Source organism: Sinocyclocheilus anshuiensis, unplaced genomic scaffold, assembly GCF_001515605.1.
Source record: "Sinocyclocheilus anshuiensis isolate Anshui unplaced genomic scaffold, SAMN03320099.WGS_v1.1 scaffold333, whole genome shotgun sequence".
Classification (NCBI taxonomy): domain Eukaryota; kingdom Metazoa; phylum Chordata; class Actinopteri; order Cypriniformes; family Cyprinidae; genus Sinocyclocheilus; species Sinocyclocheilus anshuiensis.
Genome location: NW_015539871.1, coordinates 330,906 through 353,706, shown reverse-complemented (window position 1 = coordinate 353,706; position 22,801 = coordinate 330,906). Strand labels below are relative to the sequence as shown.

General features: G+C 36.0%; 2 protein-coding genes and 2 pseudogenes across 2 annotated transcripts in view; 2 read left to right on the top strand and 2 right to left on the bottom strand.

Moving 5' to 3' along the window:
* The window catches only part of LOC107685222 (ADAMTS-like protein 3), a 244,976-nt gene extending 231,321 nt beyond the window's left edge, over positions 1-13,655 (top strand). The window contains exons 26-30 of the mRNA XM_016481738.1: positions 594-777; positions 8,959-9,163; positions 10,780-10,883; positions 10,984-11,198; positions 12,838-13,655. Of these exons, the coding sequence (XP_016337224.1) occupies positions 594-777; positions 8,959-9,163; positions 10,780-10,883; positions 10,984-11,198; positions 12,838-12,956 (827 nt within the window). The 3' untranslated portion in view covers positions 12,957-13,655. The remainder of the gene's footprint in view (positions 1-593; positions 778-8,958; positions 9,164-10,779; positions 10,884-10,983; positions 11,199-12,837) is intronic.
* Positions 13,656-15,600: 1,945 nt separating this feature from the next.
* On the bottom strand, positions 15,601-18,772 carry LOC107685221 (stabilizer of axonemal microtubules 2-like; annotated as a pseudogene).
* Positions 18,773-18,953: 181 nt separating this feature from the next.
* Positions 18,954-22,396, bottom strand: LOC107685229 (stabilizer of axonemal microtubules 2-like). The gene is made up of 5 exons (XM_016481744.1): positions 22,336-22,396; positions 21,533-21,712; positions 21,135-21,337; positions 20,021-20,022; positions 18,954-19,922 (listed from the first exon to the last, which is right to left on the bottom strand). Exons 1-5 carry the CDS (start codon positions 22,371-22,373, stop codon positions 18,954-18,956), a joined length of 1,392 nt encoding a protein of 463 aa, XP_016337230.1. The 5' UTR covers positions 22,374-22,396.
* A 121-nt stretch (positions 22,397-22,517) lies between these two features.
* Positions 22,518-22,801, top strand: part of LOC107685220 (elongation factor-like GTPase 1) — a 134,481-nt pseudogene continuing 134,197 nt past the window's right edge.

Genomic DNA, 22,801 nt, shown 5'->3' with positions numbered 1-22,801 from the left:
GTATACTGATTTCTGTTTTAATATATTTTAAAATGTAATTTATTCCTGTGACAGCAAAACTGAATTTCCAGCATCATTACTCCAGTCTTCAGTGTCACATGATCCTTCAGAAATCATTCTAATATGCTGATTTGCTGAACAGGAAACATATATTATTGTTATAAATGTTGAAAACAGTTGTGCTGCTTCATATTTTGGTGGAAACAGAGATGCTTTTTTTTTTTTTTTAGGATTCTTTGATTCCAAATAGAATTCCAAAAGAATAGTATTTATTTTAAAATAGAAATATTTTGAAAATGTGTAAATGTCTTTCACTTTTGATCAGTTTAAATAGTCTAGAATTTTATTATCAATGATCAGTAGGTGGTCTATATTCAAATTCTATAGTATTCTGTACTATTTATATACAACACAATATATACAATGACTAAATAAATGAAAAATAGAACAGTAAAAATAATCTAAAATCATTTTAAAAGTCAGTTTTAAATGATACAAAGACTACAGAGCAAAAAAAAATTTGTATCACCAAGAATTTTAATATCATCTCTAACTGTGTGTGTATTTCTCTTTGTGTCTTTTGCGGGGTGTAGAGTTTGAGTGGCGTTTGGGCGAGTGGAGCACATGCAGCACTTCCTGTGGCAACAGAGGGACTCAGATGAGGAAGGTACAATGTTTGACGTCAGAGGGCCAAGAGATGCCTCATTCAGTCTGTCATCATCTTCCCAAACCGATCAGTCAACCACGGCCGTGCAACCTTCTGGACTGTGCTCCCAGGTACACTTCTCTAAGCAAATAATACAAATACTTATAGAAATAGCTCACCCAAAAATGTACTCACCCCCATGCCATCCAAGGTATAGATGAGTTTGTTTCTTCATCAGAACAGATTTGGAGAAATGTAGCAATACATCACTTGCTCAGCAATGGATCCTCTGCAGTGAATGGCCAAACATCTGATAAAAACATCACAATACTCCACAAGTAGTCCCAAGGCCGGTGTTGTGCCAAATTTCGACCTCCTGCCAAATGATTATCCCTGTCGTCCAAGTCGCTACCTGATTGCCTAATCCTAACCCCAACCTTAATCCTAACCCCTCTCCCACACCTACTCCTAAACCTACCAATTCTTAGCGGGTAATAATATGGTGGGGGGGGTAAGAATTGGGCACAATACCCTGCAGTGAATGGGTGCCGTCAGAATGAGAGTCCAAACAGCTGATAAAAACATCACGATAATCCACAAGTAATCCACACCACTCCAGTCCATCAGTTAACATCTTCTTAAGCAAAAAGCTGTGTGTTTGTACAGATTCATCATTAAGGCCTTTTAACATTGAACCATCACTTCTGGACAAAATATTGAGTCCATAATGCATAATAACGCTTTTAACATTGAACCATCACTTCTGGACAAAATATTGAGTCCATAATACATAATAACGCTTCATCCAGTGAAAAAGTCCATCCCCTGTTGTCCTCTAACATCATAATCCTCCAACATATTTGTTTAGAACGGTTTGGACTGTTTTCACTTCTGTTTGATCTGTGCATATTTCTCTCCTGATTCAGACAAGATGACTTTTTCACTGGAGAAAGCAATATTATGAATAAAGGACTCTAATCTGATAGATTCTTACAAACAAGCAGCTTTTCACTTCACAAGACAGGATAGACTGGAGTCGTGTTATGGATTATTGTGATGTTTTTATCAGCTGTTTGGATTCTCATTCTGACGGCACCCATTCGCTGCAGAGGATCCATTGAGGAAGCGATGCTAATGTAATGATAATTTCTCCAAATCTGTTCTGATGAAGAAACAAACTTGTCTTAGATGGCCTGAGAGTGAATACATTTTCAGCAAATTTTCATTTTGAGGTGAACTATTCCTTTAATAATATGCAGCATTTGTCAAGATGACATAGTCAGCATGTTAGCAGAGGAAAAACCAATCTGGATTGGGTGCAATGTGAACAAATCCATAAAAACTGTCATGTTGTGCTATCAAACCTACTGTATAATTAGCCCCGTTCTCTGACCGTTAGCGATTCTGAAGTCAGACACAGTGACAGCCGCTCCGTCTTTGATAAACGAGCGTCTGCTGATGGATCTCTCTATAGACTTTAATCTAAAGAGAGCAGAACCCTTCACAAGTCTGCGAGCCATGATGCATTTGACTGCGAGCAGCACCCCGGTCCTCTGATTCCCAGTCAAACAGCCCATCTGTCATTCCCTTCCCAGCATCAGTCTTTTCAGGGGCCATGCAGACGCTCAACCAAGCACATGAATCAAACTGTATGAGTCCAATGGGGCCGGAGAAGAGCAGATATCAGCTGTCAGTGTAAAAGAGCTTCTTTTTTTGAGGTCTGGCCGGAGAAACCCCTGTGGGTTTTTTACCATTTCGATGCAGAGAAATCAGAACATTTAGAATAAAAAGTATTGTGAAAATTATCTTTATCACCAGAATCAGAAATGAACTTTTTTGATTAAGGGGCAATATTTACCCACTTGATTTTCAGGACTTTTTTTTTAAGGATAATTGTAATATTTACCTTTATTAAATGTGTCTGTGGTGACTTTAATGTTAAATACTTAGATGTAACCATAACCAATTATTTCAATCAATCATAATACTACACAGACTGTAACCAAAGGGATTTTGTCAACATCAACAAATGCCTTCTTTACACTGCAAAGATGGAACAGAAGCTGCATCTGACGTTTACATGTTTATTTACACTTATAGACTGTTTAATGCTGCTCAAAGGTGGCATGCATGCATTTACATGCATGCATTTTAAGTTATATAAATTAATATATAAATTATAAACTGTTAAAAACAGATAAAAAAGGGTGCAAAGTACCTCATGAAAAATGGGGGCAAAAACAAAAGTGTTGCGTTTATAATTTTGTTCAGTGTAATATGAAGAAATTTTCAATATTAATTTATTAATTTTTTTTCACAGGTATTTTACATGTATTTTGAATGTTGCACTTCATTGCGCTGTGTTTTAAGTTGAATGGAAAGTCTGTAAAATTACTGGATAATGTCCTGGCAGAACATTACCAGCTTTTCTTTCTTTTTTTTTTTTAAATGGTACTGCAATATTATGACAGAAGTCTACGACGGCGTTTTAGTGCCACGTTAAAAAAAAAGAAATCTAAGATTACGAGATTAAAGTCGTAATATTTCGAGAATGAAGTCGAAATTACGAGAATGAATTCGAAATTACGAGAATGAAGTCGAAATTACGAGAATAAAGTCGAAATAACGAGAATAAAGTCGAAATAACGAGAATAAAGTCGAAATAACGAGAATAAAGTCGAAATAACGAGAATAAAGTCGAAATGTTTCGAGAATAAAGTCGAAATGTTTCGAGAATAAAGTCGAAATGTTTCGAGAATAAAGTCGAAATGTTTCGAGAATAAAGTCGAAATGTTTCGAGAATAAAGTCGAAATGTTTCGAGAATAAAGTCGAAATATTACGAGAATAAAGTCGAAATGCTTCGAGAATAAAGTCGAAATAGCCTACTACAAGAATAAATTCGAAATATTTTGAGAATAAAGTCGAAATATTACGAGAATAAAGTCGAAATGCTTTGAGAATAAAGTCGAAATAGCCTACTACAAGAATAAATTCGAAATATTTTGAGAATAAAGTCGAAATATTACGAGAATAAAGTCGGAATGTTTTGAGAATAAAGTCGAAATGTTTCGAGAATTTAAATCGTAGAAATTAAAGTTATAATATTTTGAGAGTATAGCCTTTAATGCGCATGCAAATGGCCCGGATTGAGAAGTTGCCAAGCTACCGGAATTGATTTTAATATTATTGCGTCTGAGCAGCCGCATCATCTTACTGGGATGAGGAAGGGTCAATTTTAAGGATTCGCGGAAACAGCTTAATATCAAGAATATGATATTTATTAACAGACTGAACAGGAACAACTTTTTATCTTAACATCAGCTCACACACCCAATCGACATTCCTTTGGGGGGCGCTGTAGCTCTCTTATTTAACCCTTTTTTAATACACTACAAATATATGTGGGATTATTAGCAGAAATCATACCATGTGTCATACTCGCGGGGACAGTATGCTTGGAAATAATATTTCATGTCTTCCATTGCATTTGTTATTTGTAGTGCGCCAGCCACCCAATAGCAATAAGCTTTGTGGTTTTGGTAGGCCTACTTTTAATATAAGTCTCAGTTTTCAAAATCAGTTTTATAGCGAAACACAAATTATGTGTCTTACGTTACAATAATGTGTTTTCAAGCTCTTTAATGATCAGATCGCTGTATTTATGTGAACCAATTCATTAAATTATACTGTTTTCTTTGTGAAAATTCCAAAATTCAAAATTTGTGAAAATTCCACCACCTACTCAGCAAAAATGTATGTGGCGTCCAAACTTTTATTCCTCACATGTAGCCTATTTAATTAATAAAACGTTCTAACGTTAACATAAGTTATATTGTTTTCTTTTCTGAGGTAGCCTGTAGGCTATAACATGTAAGTGACTATTCACAAGCTGTTTTATTCATGGTATAATACAGTAAATAATTGGACATAATATTTAACGTCTTCCATTCATTATTTGTAGCACGCCAGCCACCCAGTAATCGCAATAATTTTGTGCTTTGTTGCTTTTAATATAACACAGCTCGGCTTTCTAATTCTGTCAGTTTTATCACGAAATACAAATGATAAATGTGTTTTTCCTCTTTATTTCAAGTTTATAGCAAGATATAAAAGTGAAAGAATATCAGAAGGCATGAAAAAACAGTATAGTATAGCTTAATTTATAATTAAAATAATGTCTCATTATTGTAATCGGAAAGACTCACGTGCCACTTAAACTGAAGCGAATACAGCGATCTGTCACGCCACATTAAAGAGCGTGAAAAAAACACATTATTGTAATATTGTTTGTATTTCGCTATAAAACCGACAGATTTTGAAAGCTGAGACTTTGGAATATCTCCCGGTGCTCCCAATGCGGGCCATTTGCATGTGCAAAAGGCTAGAATATACTCTCAAAATATTATAACTTTAATCTTTATTCTCAAAACATTTCGACTTTATTCTCGTAGTATTTCGATTTTATTCTCGTAATTTCGACTTTATTCTCGAAATATTACGACTTTAATCTCGTAATCTTAGATCTTTTTTATTTTTTTAACGTGGCACTAAAACGCCGTCGTAGAAGTCAGTGTAGATTATTGCTCTTGAATTTTTAATAATGTCGATTAATATAATTAAAGAAATGTTTTTGTGTTTGGGGAAATGGCACGCCATATTTTTTTAGGCCACACAGACAAAGCAAGATAAGAACCATTTATGAATTAGTTTATTGCTTTTTACACAATAGAAAATCAAGACTTCACATTGTTATTTTACTAGCATGAAAAACAAAATGTTTCTTCAAACTGGAATGTTCCCCATCACTAAAGCGGTCACTGACTTGAGTCTATCACGAATTATGCATTTTTGCAAAAACTCCCATAAAAATTTTCAATATAAGTGTCTTCACTGCAAAATGAATCTCATTCATAATATGCAGTTTGTTGTTTAATGATGATAGAATTGGCAAAAGAGTGCAGACTTCACTTTCAGTGGTGACTAATCTAATCACTTCTGATTGGCCATTGCATTCATAAACTCAAGAGAAACGTGTGTGATGGATTAGAATGCTGATGCAACATGAGCACATTTAAAAGCAATGCCACAATAGACACCTTTCTCACATTTCACATTTCACTTTAATCACAAGAGCCATAATAGAGTTAGTTTATTTGTACAGGAGTATTTTTTGAATTTTCTTCATTTTGGTAGCATTTTTCCCCAAGCCTCAATTCATTTCAATATTTCACCATGCTTTTTATAACGACAGTGTGAAATGTAATTTGCACTCTGTAATGTGATCGTGTTGGTTACTATTTTTATTTCTCCCCATTTCGTCTTGGTTGCATCAGCAAACTGCAAGTTAATATTGATAATTTATTTGCATTTTTAATTAAAAAGCACGTTAAGACCAGGACACATTTAAATAAAAATTTAAAAAAGCTAAATTTGGACTTTAAAAGAGCAATTTAGTGAACTGAATTATATTAGCACGTACTGTACTTCCACTCTTTCATATAAAAGTAAGCAGGAGTTTTTTTTGCAGCTTGAATCATTAGCATAGTCCACATTTCATATGGTGCGCTGATTGATTGAGGGTTTCAGGTTTTCTCGGAGAACACAGATAGTGCACACGACCGCTCTCCGACTTCTGTGCGTCCATGCCAAAAACATCATCTGATTATTGCCATGCGTCTGGACTCAGCGCATGAATCATATGGCTCTGTTCACTTTAATCACAAGAGCCATAATAGAGTTAGTTTATTTGTACAGGAGTATTTTTTGAATTTTCTTCATTTTGGTAGCATTTTTCCCCAAGCCTCAATTCATTTCAATATTTCACCATGCTTTTTATAACGACAGTGTGAAATGTAATTTGCACTCTGTAATGTGATCGTGTTGGTTACTATTTTTATTTCTCCCCATTTCGTCTTGGTTGCATCAGCAAACTGCAAGTTAATATTGATAATTTATTTGCATTTTTAATTAAAAAGCACGATAAGACCAGGACACATTTAAATAAAAATTTAAAAAAGCTAAATTTGGACTTTAAAAGAGCAATTTAGTGAACTGAATTATATTAGCACGTACTGTACTTCCACTCTTTCATATGAAAGTAAGCAGGAGTTTTTTTTGCAGCTTGAATCATTAGCATAGTCCACATTTCATATGGTGCGCTGATTGATTGAGGGTTTCAGGTTTTCTCGGAGAACACAGATAGTGCACACGACCGCTCTCCGACTTCTGTGCGTCCATGCCAAAAACATCATCTGATTATTGCCATGCGTCTGGACTCAGCGCATGAATCATATGGCTCTGTGAAAGCGCTTAGCGTCAGTTCAGAGCCGTCAGCGGGAGATCCTCTCACAAAGCGTGTCTTTGTTACTGCTTCTTGCGCTCTAACACAACCCCAAATGCCCCACAGAGGCTCCCAGCTCCCCAGTGACTCGGGTACAAGCTGTGCTTTTTCAAAAACCAAATATATCCAGCCGTACATATATCCACTGTTGAAATGTATGGAGATATATATTCTTGTCGGTTTGGAATGGCACGTATCCAGAGTTAGCTAGAAGGTTGAGGTTTGTTAGGGTGCGTTTTACTGTGTGAGTGCAAAGAAAATTGGTAATATGCAGCTAGATAAATGTCAAATTTATGATAGGATGCTACAGGTGTGAAGATAAATCATGTACTGTAATAATTCAAATTACATAACTTAATTGTTTCCCCGCATCCATAATGTTTTTACAGCTAAAGTGTGTAATTTTTGCAGCATTAAATGGAATTGTAATGGAAAAAAACAGTGCATTGCAATTGTAATAATCTTTTTTTTTAACCAGTTTCAAACTTTGAAATATGTTCTTTCTGTATATATCAGTGGTGATTAATGAGCTTAAAGTAAACCAGCATTTTCATCTCTTTTTTAACTCACTATTTGGCTGTACTCCATAAATTTAAAGCATTTATACATAAAATGTAATCTCAAAAGGCAAAATAAATTTGTATTTTTTGAGATGGAAGCTGGTCGAAATTCATGCTTTCATGAAAACTCATGAAATACATGCTTTTTGATGCATTAAAATAGTCAAAAGTGACAAAAAACACTTACATTGTTACTATATATATATATATATATATATATATATATATATGTGTGCGTGTGTGTCAAATCTAGGTTTTTTTTATTAAATGCTGTTTTTAAACTTCATTAGGATTCTTTGATGCAGTTCATCAAAGAATCCTGAGGAAAACAAAGCATCACAGTTTCTGTTGTCAATGTTTTCAACATTGATAATAATTTAAAAAATGTTTCTTGATCATCCAATCAGCATATTAGAATGATTCCTGAAGGATCATGTGACACTGAAGACTGGAGTAATGATGCTGAAAATTCAGCTTTGACTATTTTACAGTATTTTTATCAAATAAATGCAGCCTTGGTGAGCATATATGTGACCCTGGACCACAAAACCAGTCATATGGGTCAATAAAAAAAAAAAATTTGAGATTCATACATCATCTGGAAGTTGAATAAATAAGCATTCCATTGATGTATGGTTTGTTAGGATAGGATTTGGCCGAGATACAACTATTTGAAAATCTGGAATCTGAGGGTGCTAAAAAATCAAAATATTGAGAAAATCGCATTTAAAGTTGTCCAAATGAAGTTCTTAGCAATGCATATTACTAATCAAAAATTACGTTTTGATATATTTACAGTAGGAAATTTACAAAATATCTTCATGGAACATGATCTTTACTTAATATTCTAATGATTTTTGGCATAAAAGGAAAATCGATAATTTTGATCCATACAATGTATTGTTGGCTATTGCTACAAATATCCCCGTGCAACTTAAGACAAACAAAAAAATCTTACCAACCCGAAACTTTTGATCTTACTACTTACTGAATACTGTGTCTTTTCTACTGTATACTACAAAGATAACATCAAACAGGAGTATGCTATATTATCACATGGCCTCATTATGTTGCATATTTATTCAGTGAATAGCCTACAGTTATGATCTATATTTTTTGGCAGTCTGATTAAGAAACAGATGTGAAATCGTGACTTCTGGCTCATCAATCACACTGGAACTGGAAGGTCAAGTTGAGTGCATTGCATCGTGGTATAAACTCATACAGTGTGCTTTGTAGCATACTGCACATTTTTTAAAAATATAGGTCATCTAGGCATAGTTCATACATAATGAAAATTTCTGGCTGATTGTGCAGTATTTCGTATTTCATTAAATCATTTAAAAAGTACTCCCATGAGCTTTTTAAGTCATTTTGAAGCTCTCCTGACTGTTTTTGCTGTATCTGTCAGTTGGGTGTCAACAGTGTGGTCCAGATGCTCCAGTTCCTGTGGGCGGGGCTTCAGAGAGAGGCGGGTCTCCTGTCAGCAGGTTGAGGCCTCGGGGAGTGTGAGGGTTTTGTCCAGCTCAGCGTGTGAAGGATCTCGTCGGCCTGAAGACAGGGAAGAGTGCAGCTCACACGCGTGTGTGGAGTGGCTCACCGGCTCCTGGGGCAAGGTACGTTTACTGCCACATTTACATTCATTTTAACCTGTTTAATGTGTAGCAGTGATATAAAATAATGTATATAATTTGTGATATTCGTTTGATATCTGGCTATTTTTTAAATCAATAGCTTTGCCCGGTAGCCAATATAGCAGATATTCTAGATATTGATATTGATGGTAACCACTGAAAACCCATACTGGTCACCAATTATAATTATTTTTTATTCTGTGGATTTACTGTTAAACCTTAACAAGACCATGCAAAACTATGAGATTGGTAAGATTTTTTTAATGTTTAAAGTCTCTTCTGCTCACCTTGGCTGCATGTATTTGATTAAAAATATAGTAAAAACAGTAATATTGTGAAATATTACACACACACACACACACACACACACACATATATATATATATATATATAAAGTTGTTAATCAAAAAAGTGCATGATAAATAAAGATATTGTCTCTCAAAAGAGAGAGTCGATTCTGAATCGCTTTAACGAGTCGTCATATTTTCGAATCTTTTGACTGTTACTGGTATACGTCACTGGGTAACACATTTGCATAATCACCCGCGCTAAACTTTAGCTGTGGGCACGATTCGCTTGCATAAGTGTTTTTGTATTTTATGTCATTATTATAAGAACGGATTGGAGCACTATATTATTGTTTTATTTAAAGGTGCTTTGTCAATCATAGCGCTCGCTAACTTGCTCAAGGACTCCTCTCTGTGCCAATCACAGCAGGCTTGGCCAGCTGACCAATCAGAGCAGAGTAGGCTTATGGAAGGGAGGGGTTTGCTCCGAACTTGCTTGGAATGAATCGTTTTGAAATCATTGGCAAATTACTCTAATATTAAATGTATATTCTGAGAACATTACAATGTTTTCTGACCTTAGATGCATTTAAACCTGTTGTAGGGGACTCCAACACAATATTAGGACACTTTAAAATACCATATGACCTGCTCTTTAAATACATTATATATAAAACAGAAAAGTTATTTTAAACCGTAATATTTCACAATATTACTGTTTTTACTATACTTTTCATCAAATAAATTGATCAAATATTTATAGATAGATAGATAGATTTAATATTAATAGTTGCTACATTTTCTTCAATGTCACATGATCCTTCAGAAATCATTTTAATATGGTAATTTGCTGCTCAAACAAACAACAATTTTTTTTTAGTATTATCAATCTTTAAAACTGGTGCAGCTTAATCATTTTGTGGAAATCATTAATATGAAAAGTTCAAAATAACAGTATTTGTTTGAATTAGAAATCTAAGAAATATTTCAAATTTAGAAATATTTGTCATTTATAACTTAATTGATCAAATTTAATTGAATTTTTTTTTACAAATATTTTAATAGTTAATAATAATTTAATGATTCATGCAAAAAGTCTAATAAGTAATTTAAAGTTATAAAATTACTAGTAAAAAATACTGACCAGTTACAGAATCTAAAAATATGTACTTCCATCATATAACATTCATGTTATTTGCCAGATACGCATTATCAGTTTTACGTAGCTTATGCCTGTTTAGCATCAGAGCAGCTGCGTTTGTTCATTCCCCTCCTCATCATATTTACTGTGATGGTAATGCGTGTTCACAGTGCACAGGTCGATGTCTGGGGCCTGCGGTGGCCACGCAGAGCAGAAGCGTCTCGTGCAGACACTTCAGCAACTCCACGTCCAAAACCTGCGACCCAAAAGAAAGGTGCCAGACTTGTTATGCAATATTCAGCATCACTTATTCTCACATGCACAGCTCTGTTAACGTGTTATTTCTCATGATCTGGTTCTCCAACACCTTTCAGGCCATCATCCGTGAGGAACTGCTCGTCTGAGATGTGTGATGTGCACTGGAAGGTGTTCCCGTGGAGGACGTGTACAGCGGCATGTGGCAGCGGCTTCCAGTCCCGTCGAGTGGAATGCATCCATCAGCAGAACAAGAAAACCCTCCCCGACCAGCACTGCGCCTGGCAACGGCGGCCTTCTACCTGGCAACACTGCAACATCACTTCCTGTGGCAGTGAGTCTCTAATAACACCTTGTTATAAAGCAGAGCGGCAGTACGGTTCGGAGAATGTTTGCCCTTGTTCGCCACCTTTAGAGCGTTCATGTTTTATTAGGGAAAATATTAGCGACCTGAGGGCCAAATATATTGGCTTGTTCCATCACTCGCGAAGTCCAAGTTATCACAACGTCCCAAGAGAACTCGCTCTCGTTCGCAGGTTTTTCTTCGTTTTTTAAGCTCGGTCATTTCAGGAATCCTGTCTGTCCAAACGTCTGCTTTTTGTTCTTCACTCTTCTGCGGTGAAACTTAATGAAACATCATTTTTGTGTCACCTAACTTGTTTCTTGTGCAGAAATGTTTAATGAAACAACACCAATAAATGAACTTATATTGTTTTTAGAGTGTGAAGCCGTGGTTATGCTAGACTTTGAAAACGAAATGTTGCTTCACACCGCAGCGAACATGATGTGATATCACACTCTAAGGATTCTCTTTTTGAGAAAAAATTAATTACTGTGAGCAGCAACACTGCTTAGTTTTCTTTGACTTGAGGTCAGTCTGTGACGTTTAGATCCTCAAATGTCTTTGTGCTATGTGAATTTGCAGGTCAGAGTTCACCAAACTTGAATTTGAAATGTAGCAGAGGACAAAATGAATGTGATTGAGTTAGTATTTCTGGTTTCCCACGATTCTGTGTATTAATGTCATTGGAGCAAGTCCCACAATTTCACAATAATCTTTGTAAAAAAAATCAATCCAAGATCCTAGGTGGACAAAGCAAGAGGAACAGGGGCAGGTGTTTCACATCAGATGTTACTGTAGTTTGTATGTAGCAAGATTCGTTAGATACGGGACGGAGGAGGCGGGAACATTAATTAACAACTCATAAATGAACAAGCAAAACACACACAAAACATAAAGTGTTCTAGGCTTGGTCCTCCTGTATTAGCACTCACATCAGCAGCTTATTTTATTTTATTGTATAATTTATTGTTTATATTATTTTATACTTTTATTTTTTAATATTAAGAATAATTATTAATAATGAATAATGGTTATTATTGTTATTATTATTGTTGTTGTTGTTATTAAAGACCAACAAAAGACTGAGGACTGCCATTATTAGTTATCTTTTCATATTTAAATGAGTTTTTGTTTAACTAGTTAATTCATTCATAGTTAATTCAGTTAATTGTTTTCGAAAACATTTAAATGTTGTTGTTCACAAACTCATTTATTTTATTTGATCTGTGGAGTATAAAGTAGATAAGTAGATATTTAACCTATATGAAAATATATTAATAACAATGAATAATAAAGCATAATAGTTATAATAATAATAATAATAATTAAAGACCAACAAAAGACTCCGAACTTTCATTATTATTTATCTTCATATTTAAATTCGTTTTTTATTTAACTAGATAATTCATTCCAAGTTCATTCAGTTCATTGCTTTCGAAAACATATTTAAATGTTGTTGTTTACAAACTCATTTGTGTAAATAACTTCTATTTTCTGATTATTTGTCTGTATTTTAATACGTTGAAATTTGCATTTGTTTGCCAATTAATGAGTGGATTGTGCTTTTGAAAAGTATGATTTCCAAACTTATATTTTGAATAAGCGTTGTTTTATATTTGTGCTTCTGTAGGTGAGTGTAAGGACAGAACCCACTACTGTCCTGTGGTCAAACGCCTCAAGCTTTGCACCGTGGATCTGTACCGGCAACGCTGTTGCCAGACCTGCTCACAGGACACCAGCGCCACCTAGTGACCCAAACCAACAGACGCCCTTTTCAGTCACCGCCCTGATTGTCTCTCGTAACACAGCATATTGTTCAATCGTACAAACAAAAAGGACACCTGGAGTGTATGGACTAAAAGATATCTGGACTACACTTTTACTGGATGCTTTCCCACAATCATCAGAAGTCCAAAGAGAAAATCACTTGATGAGATTTGAAACTTCTCTCTTCACCAGCTTTCTCTGCAGATCTCATTTTATCTTGCCCTGAAAGTGGTATTATATGTGTATTAATTTAAGATTTTTACTTGTGAATATGAGAGGACAAATCTTATCGGACCATTCACCAACGTGAAGGAAATATAAAGGCCTCTTGGGTGTACATGATGCACTGGTACTAATAATATCAGTAGTACACAGCTTGGAGTATTAAGAGTATTTTTATTTTTTTGTCAGAGTCCTACCTTGAAGTCAACATGAAATGCTGTCACAACCCATTTTACTTCTCTAATCTGATTACTTCAGAGGCAAACAGGACATTCAACAAGAAAAATGTGGGGTGGGGCTTATTGTATTTATAAGGATTTGATTGGCTCGTACATGGAGTCAGGTGGTCAGAGGGGAGGAGTTAGAGGAGTCAGAAGGATTTGTGATGCCAGCCGAAAAGGGAAATCGTTTCAGAGGGAAGCAAGTTTTATGGAAGTTTATTTCCACCACGGAATGAAAAATAAAAACAGTAATTCTGACTTTTTTACTCGTTTATATCTTACAAAGTAGTTTTTTTTTTCCAAATATCAAATCTGAGTATATATCTCACAAATCTGACATTTTTCTTGCAATTCTGAGGAAAAAGTCAGAATTACGAAGTATAAACTAGTAATTCTAAGAAGAAAAGTCTGAATTGTGAAATATAACCTCACAATTGTGAGAAAAAATCCGAATTTGGAATATCGTGTCTAAAAAAAAAAAAAAAAGGTAATTACAACTCACAATTTGGACTTTTTTTCTCTTCTCAGAATAGCAAGTTATAAACTCACAATAAGAGTTTTCTTCTCCAAATTGGAAGTTTATATCTCATAATTCTGAGTTTATATCACAAAAAAGTTCTGAGTTGTGAGATATAAACTGAGATAAAAAGTCACAATGAACGTTTTATTTTTTAGTCTTTGGTGGAAGTGAGCTAAAGTTATTATATTTTGATAAACATTACAAAGACAAACACAGTAGCATGTTTTAAGTAAGTAAAAAGGGTCCATTTTGTTTTCATGTTGACTCTAATATTAAATAATGATGTTTTAATATGGACGTAGAATGTATGACAGAAAACCCGTTGACTGATTGAAATGGTATGTGCCATAAAAGTCACATTTCTCCAGCCGTCTTTTAGATGTATGTTTTGTGTTCAACCAATGTGCTGCATTGTAAAATATGTCTTGTATATAATGTGTTTTTAAGTGCAATATTGTACATTGAGTGTAGAAAGTTTGGATTTTATTTTCTTACTTGGTTTAGTTTGTCTTTATAATCCATATTTAAGATTAAGCCCAACACAGACCTATGTACTTATAGCACTTGAAGTGAATTATCCATATCTCTAATATAATGGTTTCCTACTGGCCTTTATGCATGCATTTTAAGTAATGAACAAATGTTATACATAAGCCACTCACCGAATTTATCCATGAATTTAATCCATTGCATTTTATTGCTACAGTATGTGGAGAAAGTGCCGCTACATGACTCGGTTAAGGAAGTGCCGGTTTTGGTTCTGTACATGTCAATATTGCAAACAGTCTATGTGATACAAAAACAATAAATACAGTTTTACCACTCAGTTTAGAATTATTGATCTTTGTATTCTATATTGTGGTTAAAACAACCAATTATTGTGTATTGCAAAAAGCGTGTTTTATATGGTTAACTGTTAACTGTTGTTCAAAAGGCCACATTTATTTGATAAAAAATACAGTAATATTGTGAAATATTATTACAATTTAAAACAACTACTTTCTATTTGAATACATTTAAAAATTTATTTTATTCCTGTGATGAAAGCTGAATTTTCAGCATCATTACTCCAGTCTTCAGTGTCACATGATCCTTCAGAACTCATTCTAATATGCTGATTTGCTGCTCAAGAAACATTTCTGATTATTATCCGTGTTGAAAACAGTTGTGCTGCTTAATATTTTTGTGGTAACCGTGATACATTTTTTAAAAGATTCTTCAAAAGAACAGCATTTATTTGAAATAGACATCCTTATACATTATAAATGTCTATGTTGTCACTTTTGAATAATTGCATGTGCTCTTGCTGAATAAAACGTTTAATTTCTTTCTTTTTTTTTAATTATCGCAAACTTTTATATGGTAGTGTAGAAGTGATTTTGATATTGAACTAATTAATTGGTATTGCCAAAATCTGATTTATGACATATTATAGTACTTTCACTGCATATTTTATATCCTACAACTGTACTGCAGTTTCATCCTATTGAAAATTTAAAACTAGCTAACATTTAAAACTATGCATAATTAATGTTTTATGAAAGATAGTTCAACCCACTGACCTTTAACCGTAATTCATTACGATTCCCCGTAGGATTACAATAATTTAGAGAGATCATATTGTATGCTAGTTTCCTTTTATAGAAACAACATGATGACTTTCTTAAGCTGTCAAGACCATTTCCTTCGGCGTCTCAATCTTGTCAGCAGACGTCATCTTGCGGAAGAAGCGGTGGCCTCGATCGTCGTAATTATCGAAAACAAACCCCGGCGGAGACTCAAAACTGGCTGGACAAACGCTGATCTTCTTGGGCGTGAACTCTGTGCGGTACATGGTGTCGTTCTGTAGGGGAGCGTCGGTCCGCAGCGGTGCGTTTTGGGGCTTGAAGCTGAAACTAGGCTGAGCTTCATGCTGAATGAAATGAGCCCTGAAGGTGGTCAGATCTTCCATTTTCCCACTGGCTCGCTGGATTTCCTCTTGTTTCCGGATCATGCTTTGACGGGGAGCCGCCCACGGCTGGAAGTCATCTCTCATGGTGGTGCTGCCCTGAAAGGGCCTGGAGGACTTAGTGGGAAGTGAGAAGGGTTTGGCGGAAATGAAGGGTTGGATTTGGTGCTTGATGTAGTCGGTGTGCGAGGTGGTAGTCAGGTCCATGTGCTCTGTTGGACTCATATATTCCACCGACTTCTGCACCTGCTGGAGGGATACGGGCCACTGCTGGAAACGGTCACGGAATTCCGTGCTGCCCTGGAAGGGCTTGTTGGAGGCTACTTTGAGCGGCTCAGGCTTGCAGCTTTTGGTCAGCGGACTTGGCAGGCCTTGATAGTCTTGTCGATGGGTGGTGAAGTCCTGGAAAGGTTGGCTGTTGGGTTTGTATTCTATTGGCGGTTTAACGTACCGGGCTTCGAGAGCATGCGGAACATAGGAGAGCTTGTTGCTGGTCATGTTTTCAAAAGGAGTATCGGATAGCTTGGCTATGTTAGGGGGCTTGTAGCTCTCACGTGGCACTAGGCCTCGGTGGACGAAATCGTCCTGGAATGTTGTGGAATTCCCAAACTTTGTAACAGGGGGTTGATACGGTGTGTCAGGCTTAGTCAATTCCCGTCTGCTGATCTCCCACTGACGAAAATCCTCTTTAAAAACATCATACAAAACTTTTACTAACAAACAAAGGCATTTACTGTAATAACTTCTTTTTATGCATTTCAGCTTTTGTACCGTGTACTGAAAATATTGTTGGCTTTTATGATATACTACTGTATGTTTGGGGTCGGTAAGATTTTTTTATGTTTTAAAATAGGTCTTCTATGCTCACCAAGGCTGCATTTGTTTTGATCAAAATACAGTAAGATTGTGAAATATTATTACAGTTTAAAATAACTGTTTTCCATTTGAATAGAATTTGAAATGTAATTTATTCCTGTGAGGCAAAGCTGAATTTTCAGCATCAGTGTCACATGATCCTTCAGAAATCATTCTAATGCTGATTTGCTGCTCAAGAAACATTTCTTCTTATTATCTGGTATTTTTGTGGAAATCTTTTTTTTTTTTTTTCAGGATTCTTTTACTGTCACTTTTGATCAATTTAATGCATCCTTAGGGATTCTTAAAAAATAATAAAAAAATAAAATCTTACTCGCCCCAAACTTTTGAACACTAGTGTTTATGATGTTCCTTATAAGTTGTTGAGTATAAATTCATTTAAATTTAAAAATACTTTATTTAATATAAGTAACAGCAGATACTTAGATAAGGCTGTTAATAAAAATTGTTCCAGTTGTTCAGTGTGTGTATTCTGAAACTGCATGCTCAGAAAGCATCACATGACCTAACTGACCTAGATTCTCATTACCTTTATAGGTGGGTACGGTGTCCAGTTTTGCATTTGTGGTATATACTCTCTCTTTCGGACGTGAAGGAACAAATGGTTGCACTTCATATGGGTTGAAGTCTTGTTTATAGGTCGTTCCTAAGTCAATCTCTCCAGGCTTGGGCTTGTATTCGGCCTGAAGCTTCTCAGGGCGACGGGTGACCATATACGGGATATGGGACATAGTCTGTCCTGAGAAAATGAGAAAACAAAAAAGATTATATGATGATCTGAAGCCTATAGAAAGACATAGAGGAGCCGTTCTAACATCTAGTGTGCTGCCACTTTGCATGTAAAAAACACTTATCGAATCCTAGTGAGTAGATGTATGTATAAAACTGTGTAAATTATTTGACTAAAGATTAGCCATTAATTCCCAGAATGTACCTGAAGGTGGTTGTTCCTTCCATCGTGTCCTGATGAGCTTTATACTGCAGTTGGGGCTTGACACTCTTGGGCCGCGTGTGCCCTTTATAGGCGGGATACTTTTCTGAGTACTCTGACAACACATTAGTCTTACTGCCTTTCTTGTAAAGAGCCGTGGGCTGGTGTGTGCAACGGTGGCGGCTGAAGATAATGGAGAAGCATTTACGACAGAGGAGCCATTTAAAATAAAATTATACTTTTGAGAAGACATAAACTCATTAATATGTCTTTCACCAAGAGATTTTTCTCAAGTTTCCACGGCACTTTTACTGAACATGTTTGTGGAGTCCAGGGCAACAGCTATACAACAAACTCTGTCACTGACTAAAGCCTCCATCCTACACACATAAATACACTTGTTTCTCTTTATATTATTTTCTTTGCACTACATTATTGATCTTTGTATTCTATATTGTGGTTAAAACAACCAATTATTGTGTATTGCAAAAAGCGTGTTTTATATGGTTAACTGTTAACTGTTGTTCAAAAGGCCACATTTATTTGATAAAAAATACAGTAATATTGTGAAATATTATTACAATTTAAAACAACTACTTTCTATTTGAATACATTTAAAAATTTATTTTATTCCTGTGATGAAAGCTGAATTTTCAGCATCATTACTCCAGTCTTCAGTGTCACATGATCCTTCAGAACTCATTCTAATATGCTGATTTGCTGCTCAAGAAACATTTCTGATTATTATCCGTGTTGAAAACAGTTGTGCTGCTTAATATTTTTGTGGTAACCGTGATACATTTTTTAAAAGATTCTTCAAAAGAACAGCATTTATTTGAAATAGACGTCCTTATACATTATAAATGTCTATGTTGTCACTTTTGAATAATTGCATGTGCTCTTGCTGAATAAAACGTTTAATTTCTTTCTTTTTTTTTAATTATCGCAAACTTTTATATGGTAGTGTAGAAGTGATTTTGATATTGAACTAATTAATTGGTATTGCCAAAATCTGATTTATGACATATTATAGTACTTTCACTGCATATTTTATATCCTACAACTGTACTGCAGTTTCATCCTATTGAAAATTTAAAACTAGCTAACATTTAAAACTATGCATAATTAATGTTTTATGAAAGATAGTTCAACCCACTGACCTTTAACCGTAATTCATTACGATTCCCCGTAGGATTACAATAATTTAGAGAGATCATATTGTATGCTAGTTTCCTTTTATAGAAACAACATGATGACTTTCTTAAGCTGTCAAGACCATTTCCTTCGGCGTCTCAATCTTGTCAGCAGACATCATCTTGCGGAAGAAGCGGTGGCCTCGATCATCGTAATTATCGAAAACAAACCCCGGCGGAGACTCAAAACTGGCTGGACACACGCTGATCTTCTTGGGCGTGAACTCTGTGCGGTACATGGTGTCGTTCTGTAGGGGAGCGTCGGTCCGCAGCGGTGCGTTTTGGGGCTTGAAGCTGAAACTAGGCTGAGCTTCATGCTGAATGAAATGAGCCCTGAAGGTGGTCAGATCTTCCATTTTCCCACTGGCTCGCTGGATTTCCTCTTGTTTCCGGATCATGCTTTGACGGGGAGCCGCCCACGGCTGGAAGTCATCTCTCATGGTGGTGCTGCCCTGAAAGGGCCTGGAGGACTTAGTGGGAAGTGAGAAGGGTTTGGCGGAAATGAAGGGTTGGATTTGGTGCTTGATGTAGTCGGTGTGCGAGGTGGTAGTCAGGTCCATCTGCTCTGTTGGACTCATATATTCCACCGACTTCTGCAACTGCTGGAGGGATACGGGCCACTGCTGGAAACGGTCACGGAATTCCGTGCTGCCCTGGAAGGGCTTGTTGGAGGCTACTTTGAGCGGCTCAGGCTTGCAGCTTTTGGTCAGCGGACTTGGCAGGCCTTGATAGTCTTGTCGATGGGTGGTGAAGTCCTGGAAAGGTTGGCTGTTGGGTTTGTATTCTATTGGCGGTTTAACGTACCGGGCTTCGAGAGCATGCGGAACATAGGAGAGCTTGTTGCTGGTCATGTTTTCAAAAGGAGTATCGGATAGCTTGGCTATGTTAGGGGGCTTGTAGCTCTCACGTGGCACTAGGCCTCGGTGGACGAAATCGTCCTGGAATGTTGTGGAATTCCCAAACTTTGTAACAGGGGGTTGATACGGTGTGTCAGGCTTAGTCAATTCCCGTCTGCTGATCTCCCACTGACGAAAATCCTCATCATACAAAACATACAAAACTTTTACTAACAAACAAAGGCATTTACTGTAATAACTTCTTTTTATGCATTTTACCGTGTACTTACTGTAATAACTTCTTTTTATGCATTTCAGCTTTTGTACCGTGTACTGAAAATATTGTTGGCTTTTATGATATACTACTGTATGTTTGGGGTCGGTAAGATTTTTTTATGTTTTAAAATAGGTCTTCTATGCTCACCAAGGCTGCATTTGTTTTGATCAAAATACAGTAAGATTGTGAAATATTATTACAGTTTAAAATAACTGTTTTCCATTTATTTGAAATTTGAAATGTAATTTATTCCTGTGAGGCAAAGCTGAATTTTCAGCATCAGTGTCACATGATAAATCATTCTAATTTAATGCATCCTTAGGGATTCTTAAAAAATAATAAAAAAATAAAATCTTACTCGCCCCAAACTTTTGAACACTAGTGTTTATGATGTTCCTTATAAGTTGTTGAGTATAAATTCATTTAAATTTAAAAATACTTTATTTAATATAAGTAACAGCAGATACTTAGATAAGGCTGTTAATAAAAATTGTTCCAGTTGTTCAGTGTGTGTATTCTGAAACTGCATGCTCAGAAAGCATCACATGACCTAACTGACCTAGATTCTCATTACCTTTATAGGTGGGTACGGTGTCCAGTTTTGCATTTGTGGTATATACTCTCTCTTTCGGACGTGAAGGAACAAATGGTTGCACTTCATATGGGTTGAAGTCTTGTTTATAGGTCGTTCCTAAGTCAATCTCTCCAGGCTTGGGCTTGTATTCGGCCTGAAGCTTCTCAGGGCGACGGGTGACCACACCAAGATATTTTTCTCAAGTTTCCGCGGCACTTTTACTGAACATGTTTGTGGAATCCAGGGCAACAGCTATACAACAAACTCTGTCACTGACTAAAGCCTCCATCCTACACACATAAATACACTTGTTTCTCTTTATATTATTTTCTTTGCACTACAAGTGTATTGAGGACTTGCATTTGCTTGAAACTGACAAAAATTAAATTAAATTAAATTAAATTGACTACCTGACATTTTTTTTCACTACTTCCCTATGAATTATGCAATGATATTTAGATAAGGCTGTTAATAAAAATTGTTCCAGTTGTTCAGTGTGTGTATTCTGAAACTGCATGCTCAGAAAGCATCACATGACCTAACTGACCTAGATTCTCATTACCTTTATAGGTGGGTACGGTGTCCAGTTTTGCATTTGTGGTATATACTCTCTCTTTCGGACGTGAAGGAACAAATGGTTGCACTTCATATGGGTTGAAGTCTTGTTTATAGGTCGTTCCTAAATCAATCTCTCCAGGCTTGGGCTTGTACTCGGCCTGCGGCTTCTCAGGGCGATGGGTGACCACATACGGGACATAGTCTGTCCTGAGAAAATGAGAAAACAAAAAAGATTATATGATGATCTGAAGCCTATAGAAAGACATAGAGGAGCCGTTCTAACATCTAGTGTGCTGCCACTTTGCATGTAAAAAACACTTATCGAATCCTAGTGAGTAGATGTATGTATAAAACTGTGTAAATTATTTGACTAAAGATTAGCCATTAATTCCCAGAATGTACCTGAAGGTGGTTGTTCCTTCCATCGTGTCCTGATGAGCTTTATACTGCAGTTGGGGCTTGACACTCTTGGGCCGCGTGTGCCCTTTATAGGCGGGATACTTTTCTGAGTACTCTGACAACACATTAGTCTTACTGCCTTTCTTGTAAAGAGCCGTGGGCTGGTGTGTGCAACGGTGGCGGCTGAAGATAATGGAGAAGCATTTACGACAGAGGAGCCATTTAAAATAAAATTATACTTTTGAGAAGACATAAACTCATTAATATGTCTTTCACCAAGAGATTTTTCTCAAGTTTCCACGGCACTTTTACTGAACATGTTTGTGGAGTCCAGGGCAACAGCTATACAACAAACTCTGTCACTGACTAAAGCCTCCATCCTACACACATAAATACACTTGTTTCTCTTTATATTATTTTCTTTGCACTACAAGTGTATTGAGGACTTGCATTTGCTTGAAACTGAAAAAAAAATAAATTAAATTAAATTAAATTAAATTGACTACTTCCCTATGAATTATGCAATGATATAAAATGGAAAATAACATAAAACAAAATAAAAATGTTATCAATTATTGTAAAACTATTATCGTCATTTATTTGTTTTTGATTTCCAAACCATTATTAAAAGGTATTAAAATAAATGTAATATTAATTTATGTCCGTCAAGGTTTGTTTTCCGAATTTGTTCCATTAACGTTACTTGATATTCGTTCTACCATTTACCCATCAATTATTCAAAACTCCTTATCGGGTTTCAAATATTACTACAAAAACAAACAAACACATTTAAAAAATACTCTTACCCACAGCTGCACATCTCACAGATACAAAGGCGCGTCATTTTCTTCGGTTTTTTTGAGGAAAATTGTGAATTTCCCTCACTTACACACTGTTTCACTGGCGTTTGTCGTGTGCTAAGCGTCTCGTTTCCCCGGCAACTACTGTTTGCAGCGTCCTGGTGAGGACGCAGCGTAACGTATTACGTATGACGCTGCAAAACGCACATTTGCACTTCCTGGACTGGAGGAAACATGTGAGCAGTGTTGCCAGATTGGGCGGTTTTGAATTTGATTGTGCGGGTAAAAATTGGCTTGGGCGGGTGGACAAAATTTGGGCTGGTTTAGGGTCAGTTTGACGGTTTTCAAACATATAAATTGCATAGGATAACTGTTTAACAAAACAAGCCCAAGTATGTATACTGCATCCAATCAGTCATCATAACGTTACTACACACACACACACACACACACACAAACACACGCACACTGC

Coding starts and splice junctions, on each gene's coding strand:
- LOC107685229 (XM_016481744.1), bottom strand. CDS start 22,373: ATGACGCGCCTTTGTATCTGTGAGATGTGCAGCTGTGG. Junction 21,713..22,335: donor TGTGAGATGTGCAGCTGTGG/GTAAGAGTATTT, acceptor CATTATCTTCAG/CCGCCACCGTTGCACACACC. Junction 21,338..21,532: donor GAAGGAACAACCACCTTCAG/GTACATTCTGGG, acceptor TCATTTTCTCAG/GACAGACTATGTCCCGTATG.